Raw genomic sequence first — 9,753 nt, 5'->3', positions numbered from 1 at the left:
GCGTAAGTGTCATACTTACATGAAGATCTTGTGAGTTGATGCTTTCTGCCTGGAAAAGCCCTAGTTACCTGTTACATATGTCTTCTCACAGCATCCTAAAGAAGCAGTCATTGAGTGGTAGTAATTTAGGCAGATGACTTTCATGCCAAGTCAAGAAGCATACTGCTGATATCTGGCTGTCCTGAATGGATAAAGAAGTGTGAAGAGACTGTCATTTTATTTATATGCTATAGTTGCCACTTATTATCACCCCTGTCTCTAACCCCTATTCAACATTTCCTTCATGTGGCACTCTAGTTTTGAATATCAAACTGTGCTTTGGGGAGAGTGTAATTCATTTCTAGCACAAGAGATGGATGTAACTTAAGATTGTCAATCATGATCTCTCTCTGTCTCAGTCTCCTCTCTCCACTATGGAAGGAGTCTTAGTAGCCCAGATGTAGGCTCAAATCTACCATATTGTCTAGGTTAGCCTTGAAGTTCTGATATCTTGCCTTTGGCTCATAAAGGCTGGAATGGAAAGTTTGCATTTGGCCAAAGTATTTCTTTCTCCTCAAACTGATTCCTGAGTAGGTATGTGATTCAGTTTAGCCAATAAAGCCAAGTTGACAATAAGTGGTACTGTTATAAGAGACGCACATAAGAGTTCAGCCTGAGAGTATATATGGTTGAAGTAATTGGGAGGTATTGTAGAGTCTAAAAATGAAGTGAACAAGGTAGTAGGTGGGTGTAGTGTTGCATGCCTGTAGTCCCAGCACATGGGAGGCAGATTAGGAGTTCAAAGTTCTCCTCAGCAACCTTGAAATTGAGGCTATTGTGGGCCACAGGAAGACGATCCTATCTCAAAAAAGCACACACAGAAACAACTGTGCTGATACAACTTTGCATATGAATTCTGTTACCTTCTCTATGGCTTGCAATTCTCTTTTTATTCCTTGTGTTCAACTTGACTCACGTAGCAAAATCCTGCAATGCTACTTTGCACAGTTGCTGCTCCCCTAGTCATTTTTACCTGGAGGATAAATGATTCTTGTTGCACTCTTCACTCACATGGCTCATTGCAGAGGCCATTGGCAATGGACTGGAGAGATATCTAAAACAGCAGCGTGAGTCCTTGTTTATACAGAATGCCATTGATATTGGATGATGTTCATAGTCAATATGATAGGCAAATGATGCCAATTCGTTTGTCCATCTTGTTGGAACACGTCTATTAACTCTGTAAGTTGTTTTATAAAGTTCTTGGCAATAGAACAACTTGAGCCTTCAGCATCCTGTGAAGCCCAGTTGTTCGCTTATTCTGGAAAATCTTAGCTAGTTCACCAGAAAGGACACCGTGCTTTGTTTCAGCCAAGGATTCAAGGACTCTGGTGTTTTCCTGATGCATTTCTCAGTTTCCTAACAGGCAAAGTCTGGGTCTCTATGGAAAAATAGCATGGAACTGTCATAGAATTGTTGTGTTTCTTATTCCTACTCTTTGTCATCTGCCTATCATTCTTTTTTTTTCTTATTTTTCCCAAAACTTTTATAAATTTGCATTCTGATGACACAGAGACTTGCTGCAGCTACCTGATTTCTATGGACTGCTTGTGCTTATGAACATATTCTGTGCTGCAGTATTTCTTTCTTCACATTGACAGTTTTATTTTATTTAAATAATATATTTTTTGAGAGTTTCATATATTTATAGAATGTGTATTAATCATATCCACCCACTACTACCCTCCTTTAACTCCCCCTAAAGCCCCCATTGTCATCTCCCTCCAAGCTTTATGCTTCCTTTTCTTTTTTGTTGTGACTAGCAACCAGAGTCCAATTAGTGCCACCCATATGCCACATGGGTGTGTACCCATCACTGGGGTATGAGCAACTTACCAGTGTCCATGTTCCCAAAGGAAAGTAACTCTCTGTCCCTCAGTGGTCATCAATTGCTAAGAGCCCTTTTATAGGTCAGGGGCCTCAAGGGACTCTCTTCCACCCATGCTGGACTGTTGACTGGCTTAATCTTGTTTACTGTAATATTTCTGTGACCAATTTTTAGCTTGCTTTTTGGAGACAACATCTCACTCTGTAGACCAGGTTGGACTTCAACTTGTTATGTATACCAGGCTGCCTTGGACTCCAGGGTGTCTTTCTGCTTTAGTTTCCTGAGTGCTAGGATTTGCAGGTATATGTCACTATGTCCAGCCTTCAAGAACCTTTTTCTTTTTCTATGTGTGTGATCATTCTTTCTTTCTTTTGAAAATTTTTAACGTGCTCATATTTTTGAGACAGGGTCTCTCTACACAGTCGGCTGTCCTGGAGCTCAGACTGGCCTTGAACTCTCAGAGATCTGCCTGCCTCTGTCTCGAAAGTGCTAGGACTAAAGGTGTGTGCTAACACACCTGGTTTTGTGGGGGGGTATGCGCGTGCGCGCGTGTGTATGTGTGTCTCCTGGAGCTCCTATAGCCAGGCTGATCTTGAATTCCTGATCTACTGCCTCTACTTTCCAAGTGCTTGGACTCCAGGCATGCACTACCACACCTAGCTCAAAGGAATAATCCTTTGGTTGGATATTTTTTAAAATGAGGATTTCACTATGTACCCCAGACACCATAAACCTGACGTTATCATTCCTCTGAGTGATAGTGTTACAGGCATGGGCTACCACCCCCAACTTTGGTGGAGTGTTGATCCAGTTCTACACACTGCTGAAGTACAACAAAAATCGAAAACCAAATAAATGCAGGTAATAGTAACTGGGATAAAATATATTGGCTGAGATCAAATGTAGTCCAGCAATTGAATATTATAAAAGAAACTGACCTTTTTTTTTTCCCAAGATAGGGTTTCCTCTGTGTAGCCTTGGCTATCCTGGAACTCATTTTGTAGACCACTGGGCTGTCTTTGAACTCATAGAGATCCACCTGCTTCTGCCTCTGCCTTCTGAGTGCTGGGATTAAAGCTGTATGCCATCACTGCCCACCTAGGAACTCACTTGTTAATTTTTTCTCTCTAGGCGAGTACTCTACTGATAAGCTGTACTCCCAGTCCTGATAAAAACTATTTTAATTTTTATTTATTTTTTATTTGTGGTGTGTGTGTGTGTGTGTGTGTGTATGTGTGTGTGTGATATACAGGGTCTCTCGCTGAATCTGGAGTTTACTCTTTTGGCTAGTGTGGTTAGCCAGTGTGCTCTAGGTATCCTGCTTCTTCCTCTTGCACACTAAGATTGATTATAGGCACAGACATCATACTTTTTCTGTATTTACATGTGTGCTGGCGTCTCCATGTTTTGGGGGACAAGCATATTATCCACAGAATTATCTCCTAAGCCCCCTGATGAGTTTTATATGATGAATATACAAAATTTAGGATTGTAATGATAGCTGAGGACATAATGAAGTGGTTTTTTGTGAAATAAATTTTCTTCCATTTAAAATTATTACCTTTTTTTTTCCTCCCAGGCCCTTGAACTGTGCGTGGGCACGTTTATGAACTGTGCGTGGGCACGTTTACGTACTCTAGGCGTCACTAGGAGTCTGAGGACTCTTGTCCAACACTTCTTAGAGGATACTTGATAGGGGTAATAACGAGGGTGGCTGAGGACAGGAAAGCCTTGACGGTGGAAAGCAGAACCATTAGCATCAGTGGTGTGATTTGCCAAAGCATCAATAGTTCACGGGTTTGGCAGGGAGTATGTTTGAAAATGGAGTTTAGCAAATTAAAACTGATGCATTCCAACGCAACTGTATCCTTTATAGCTAGACAACTGACATTGTGGTAGAATCCACACAGCATAGAATTGATCACTTTAAAGTGTACAGTTTAATAATGTTCTGTGTTTTCACATTGTTATAAGTCCCCAGACCTGTTTCATCTTGAAAAACTAAAATTCTATAGCAATTAAGCAAGGATTAATTTCCTCCTCTTCCTCACCCTTGAAAATGGCCATTCTGATTTCTGTCTCTATGAAATCATTGACTTTGGATACCTTATATAGTGAAAACATAAAGTGAGTATCTGTGGTTTTTCTATTTTACCTACCATAATCCATATTATAGAATCTGTGAGACTTTTCCCTTTTTAGGGTGTATAATCTTCCACTCTACGTATACACTAGGCTTCACTCATTCATTCTTCTAGCAATGGACCTTTTGGTCCACATGATTAGCTTTGGAAATTTGGTTATTATTTTACATATTTACACCCTTCTTCATTCCTATGTAATCTGAGGCATAAATTTCATTTAATTCAAAACAAGTCAGGTACAGTGGGACAAAAATGTCACCACCAGAATTTGGAAGGTGGATGTGGAAGGATCAGAAGTTCAGGGTCAGCCTATATTATTATATAGCAAACACTGTCTCAACCCATCCTTCTCTCCAAAGTCAGTCAGACACTACAGCATAGTTTAGTGGTAGAGTGTTTACCTTGAATTTATGAGGACCCAGGTTTGAGTCTTTGCAGATGGCATGAACCTGTAGTCCCAATTACCCAGGGTCATGAGATAGTATGATTGGGTAAATCTAAGAATTCAGGCCAATATATTGAGACCTCTTTATAAAAATAACAAAAGGAAGAAAGAACAAAGGAAAGAAAAAAGAGAGAAAGAAAGAAAAAAATTGAGGTGCGATGGCACACATCTATAATCTTTGTATTCAGGAAGTGCAATGTCAATTTTGGCTACACAGAAAGTTCAAAGCCATTCTATACTATAAGATACCCTGTCTCAAACCACTTCCACCACCACCATCACCACCACCACCACCACAACCACCACCACCACAACCACCACCACCACCAAGAAACTAAACCAAAATCTAGTTAGAGTTACATTTACTAAAGTTTGGAATGTATAGTTTTGAGACTTGCTATAAATAATGGCTTAACTTAATCGTACCACTTCAAATCTGAATCAAACCACTTTCTAGGCTCAGGAAGCTCTTCACTGATTAATTACACATACAAATAGATGGCCAGATGTAAATAAGTGTATATGCCTATCTTTGTGGAATATATATATATATATATATGAAAATGAAAGATGACTCATGAAAGAAACAGGTATCTACTTAATGAAATAAGACACAAAATTTATCCTTTCAGCTCATCCTTAATTTGTTCAAATTTCACTCATTTCAAAGCCACTTATGAGACATCCACTGTGCTAAGCGAGATACAACTGAGTGTCTCATTAAAGTATTTTCCTACTGCACAGTGAGAAAAAGAAATGGCTGTCAGGGAGTCTGGGAAAAGTTTGGAGAAGTGCCCTCACTAACCGGATACTCAGAAGAGATACCCCTTAGACATTGTTTAGAGCTGGGCAGCCAATGAAGTATTGTTGGAGGTCCTGACTCAGCAAAAGAGGCAGAAAGAGGCAAGATTTAGAAAGGGCAGTGGCTGAGAACCTCCATTTCTACTGGATACCTGTAGGGTCTTCATGCTTGCTCTGAATTGGTGTGATACAAGAGGACCACGGCATTTGCCCAGTGTAATGAACTGTCAGAAGTCTGGCCACACCATGCACTGTGTGGCCTATTTGGAGCAGTGTGGACTGGTATGTCTGGAGAGGTATACTATAAACATGGCTTAGAGACCCACCCCTCTCTCTCTTTCTCCTTCCCTCCCTCTCTCAGATAGATAGAGAGTGAGTCTTCGGAATACACAACTCCAAATGGGATGTCTCCATTAAATTCCTCTCCTCAGACCTTAGGGAACCCCGTGGAAAGGAAGTTGAAAGAGTGTAAGTGCCAGAAGGGCTGGAGGACACCAGGAGAACAGGGCCCTCATAGGAAGCTCATATGAACTCACAGAGACTGAAACAGCACTCCCAGGGCTTACCCAGGTCTGCAGCAGGTCTGCTGTGTATATAACATTCAGTTTAGTGTTTTAATGGGACTCCTGAGTCTGTAAATGAGTGGATCTCTGATTCCTGGGCTTCCTGTTTTGTTGTTATCTTTAGAAGCCTGTTACTTTCTAATGAGTGACAGAAAGAGAGGGGCTCTGGAGAGGAGAGGAGGTGAGGAGGAACTAAGAGGAGTAGAGGGAAGAAAGTTGTAATCAGGATATATTGTTTGGGAAAAGAATCTATTTTCAATAAAAGGAAAACACTGATCATGGATCATGGCTTAGGCAATCAAGAGGAAGTAGATTGATACCTTTCTACTCTGCATTGTTCTTCCATTTACTTGTTTCTCCAAGGAAATTAATAGGAATGTGCTAGAGACGTGCTCAATATTTGAGAATATTTTTTTTTAAAGGTTCTAAATTTTATTTCTGGACAGACACCTAATTTAAACACAAGCAAGTCTCCACGTTAAAAATGTTGAAATCCATCTGGTAGGGCTGACCGATGACCATAGTTCAGTATAAACCCTCAGTCTTGTCACTGTGTAAATCCTTACAGACCCAGCTTCGTTCTCCTCCAGTGTCTTCTCTTAGAGTTGTACCTGATTTTGTTACCAGTTTTCATCCGGATCCACTGAGGAATTGGACGATTTTGCTTTTGTTTCTTGGCCAGGAATCGCTTGATTCTGAAAGTCTTGTGAGAAGACATGGCGAGAAGCCGAATCAGGCGCAGTGCGCACGATGGCGGGGGTAAAGGAGAAGAGGAGAATATTTTTTTTGATGGAGACACAATTCACATGTCTTAAAATTCACCATTTTAGTTTAATTTAATTTATGTTTTGAGGCATGGCTACACTTGATAGCTCAGGCTGGACTGGAACTTGTGAGATACTCCAAGCTTTCCTTAAACGTGTAATCACAATCTCCTTGTCACTGAATCTTAAATGCTGGGTTCAAGATTGTAAGAGTCAGCTTGGGAAGGATCAGAGCAAGGTAGTTTCTTTTGGAGGCAAAAACACTCACAGCTCGTGCAAGATCAGCTTAAAATCAAGCCAGTCAACATTTTAGCATGGAGGCGGAAGGGGATCATGAGTCCCACTCCTGGCTGAGAAGCTATTGACACCACTCCTTGCTCAGGAGTTATTTACAGTTGATGGCTTCTGGGGAGGGAGGGCCAGTTTTCTTTAAGGATTTGTAGTTCCTGAGAGGTCAGTGCTCCAGGGGTTGGCCCCACACCTATGAGTATATGAACTCAGGGGGTTATAAAAGGAAAAGAGAGAGAGAGAGAGAGAGAGAGAGAGAGAGGGAGAGAGAGAGAGAGAGAGAGAGAGAGAGAACACAGAGTTGGAAAAGGGTGTGAGTAGGGAGTGGACATGGGAGAAGTTGGTGGAAGAGTGGAAGTATATATGGTCAAATACATTGTATTCTTGTATGAAATTCTCAAAAGAGTAATTTAAATAGTGTTTTTTTTTTAAATGAAGAATTACCCTTTGGTCTAGAGAGATGGCTCAGCGGTTAAGAGCACAGGCTGCTCTTCCAGAAGAACTGGGTTTGATTCCCAGTACCCACATGTCTCACAGTCTGTAACTCCAGTTCTGGAGATCTAATCTCTTCTGTTCTCTACAAGCACCAGGAATGCAAGTGATGCATGTCCATACATTCAGACAAAACACCCCCACACATAAAGTAAATAAATGACTCTTTAAAATTGCATAAGTTGATAGTTTGTAGTCCATTGATAAAGTTATAGTGCTAATATTCCTAATTCTAGACCCATTTTCATCACTGTTAAGCCCTATCCCCACTTTACAGGCTCTATCCTTATGGGATTATAAGCCAGAATAAATACTTTCCTCTCTAAGTTGTTAAAATGATTACTCATTTAATGTGTTCTCTTTCTGTATGTATGTATACTATGTGTATTCCTGATGCCTGTGGAGAACAGAAGAGGGTGTCTGATCCCCTGACACTTGGACTACAGATGGTTGTGAGACACTGAGTTCTGCAAATTAAACCCAGATCTTCTAGAAGGGCACCAGTACTTTAACCAGTGAGCTATCGCTCCAGTTAAAAAGTGCATTCTCTCTCTCTCTCTCTCTCTCTCTCTCTCTCTCTCTCTCTCTCTCTCTCTCAAATGTAATTCTATTTTAAGTGTGTCTTGTCTGTGTATATGCAAGTGTACCATATATATGAAGAGATCAGATGAAGGCATTAGGCACTGGAGTTATAGATGGTTGTGAACTGCCATGTCCAACCCAAATCCTCTGGAAGAGGAATCAGTGCTCTTAACCATTGAGCCATTTCTGCAGCCCCTAGGTTGTGTTTGTCAGAGTATGCTATTGTAGCAACAGGAATGAAACAAACACATAGAGTATCTCTGTGTTTAAGAGTCTGAGGAACAGCTAAACTGCTTTCCAAAGTGGTTGTTTTCTTTCACGTCCCCACCAGCAGTGTATATGAGCTCCAGTTTTTCTGCATAGTTGCTGATACTTATTGTCAGTGGATTATGGTATGTATTTGATCAGCTCTCATATGCTTGTCTAAATATACAACGTATGCAAATAGTTAATTTGTGTTATTTGTGCAAATAGTAATTTTTGAGGGGCTGGAAAGATGGTTCAATACTTAAAAACTGATGCTCTTTCAGAGGACCAGAGTTTGGCTCCCAGCATTCACATTGAGAGGTTCACAACCACCTGTAACTCCAGCTTCAGAGGCTCCATAGCCGTCTTCTGGCATCCTTGGACAATTGCACTCATGTGAGCATACACAGAGCCATGTAAATACATTATATGTATTGATATAAATATGTTAATATAAATATTATATATAAATTATCTCTTCTTGCTTCCAAGGACATCATGAATGACTGTGGTGCACAGACATACACGAAGGCAAAAGATCCATACACATGAAAAGCAACATAAATAAGCAAAGAACAGTCTGTGAGGAGGTAACAGGCTTGAGAAAGTTTTTCTAACAGAGCTTTTCTAAAGGATCAGAATCTGTAGAGCCATTGCTGAATAGGATTTAGCTCCAGAAATACTGATTTTAAAAATAATCTCTGTTGGCTTAAATAAAACAGCTGGTTTGGGTCACACTTAAGAATGAGTTTCATGAACTCAAAAATGGTTCCAATTTTTTTTTTGTCACACAAATCTTCAAATGCAATCCTCATTGCATGTTAAGGCCTCCACCCCCTCAAACAAAGCAAGTTTAGTACGCTGATTCCAAAATGGAAATAATTATGGAGGTGACCAAGTCTCTTAGCCTTTGAATCCAGAACTATTATTTTCATAGTTACAGAACTGGCATGTCTAATAATTTGGAAACTGTTTGCAAACACATAGTCTCCAAGAGGTTCTAAAGCTTAAAAAAAAAAAGTACAGCGTCTTAGGCTGTGCTCTTGTGCCTCTTTTCACATCGGTTAATGGGTGGAGTCTCGTCCAGATAATGTAGGGCATGTGAAATAAACATCTACTTTAAAATCAACATACACTTTTGTTTCTCCCAGTCCCAAAGGAAATCAGGCAATGTCAGTCAGATGTGCTGAACTTTCTTCTGCACTCACATTCTAACACAACGGAAAAAAAAATTTGATCACTTGCCAGATATTTCATTAGTTTCTAAGACAAAGGCACGCTTTCTTCATACTGTTACTGTGTCTATCGCTTCTGAGTATTATTAAAGTCCACAATCATGTTGGGAGCCAGGTACAGAGATACACACTTCTAATCTCTGCACTTGAGATACCGAGGCAGGAGGACCAGTCTGGGCTTGAGAGCAGCCTAGGCTACATAATGAAACTATGTCTTAAACAGACAAGCAAGCAAAATACCTCAACAACAACAACCTAAAGCCATATCGATACAGGAGACTCAGTCAGGGCTCACATATTGGACTGGAGTCTCAGTCAGGGCTCAC

General features: G+C 40.4%; 1 protein-coding gene across 1 annotated transcript; it reads right to left on the bottom strand.

The window, feature by feature from the left end:
• Nucleotides 1–6,275: 6,275 nt before the first annotated feature.
• Nucleotides 6,276–6,590, bottom strand: LOC114616732 (60S ribosomal protein L39). The gene has a single exon (XM_028762171.1). It carries the CDS (start codon nucleotides 6,536–6,538, stop codon nucleotides 6,383–6,385), a length of 156 nt encoding a protein of 51 aa, XP_028618004.1. The 5' UTR covers nucleotides 6,539–6,590; the 3' UTR covers nucleotides 6,276–6,382.
• Nucleotides 6,591–9,753: the final 3,163 nt, after the last annotated feature.

This window comes from Grammomys surdaster, unplaced genomic scaffold, assembly GCF_004785775.1.
Source record: "Grammomys surdaster isolate TR1022 unplaced genomic scaffold, NIH_TR_1.0 131, whole genome shotgun sequence".
Classification (NCBI taxonomy): domain Eukaryota; kingdom Metazoa; phylum Chordata; class Mammalia; order Rodentia; family Muridae; genus Grammomys; species Grammomys surdaster.
This window is presented reverse-complemented; position numbering and strand designations above follow the sequence as displayed.

Bases quoted from the DNA above. Each gene is read 5' to 3' on its own strand.
- LOC114616732 (XM_028762171.1), bottom strand. From the start codon at position 6,538: ATGTCTTCTCACAAGACTTTCAGAATCAAGCGATTCCTGGCCAAGAAA.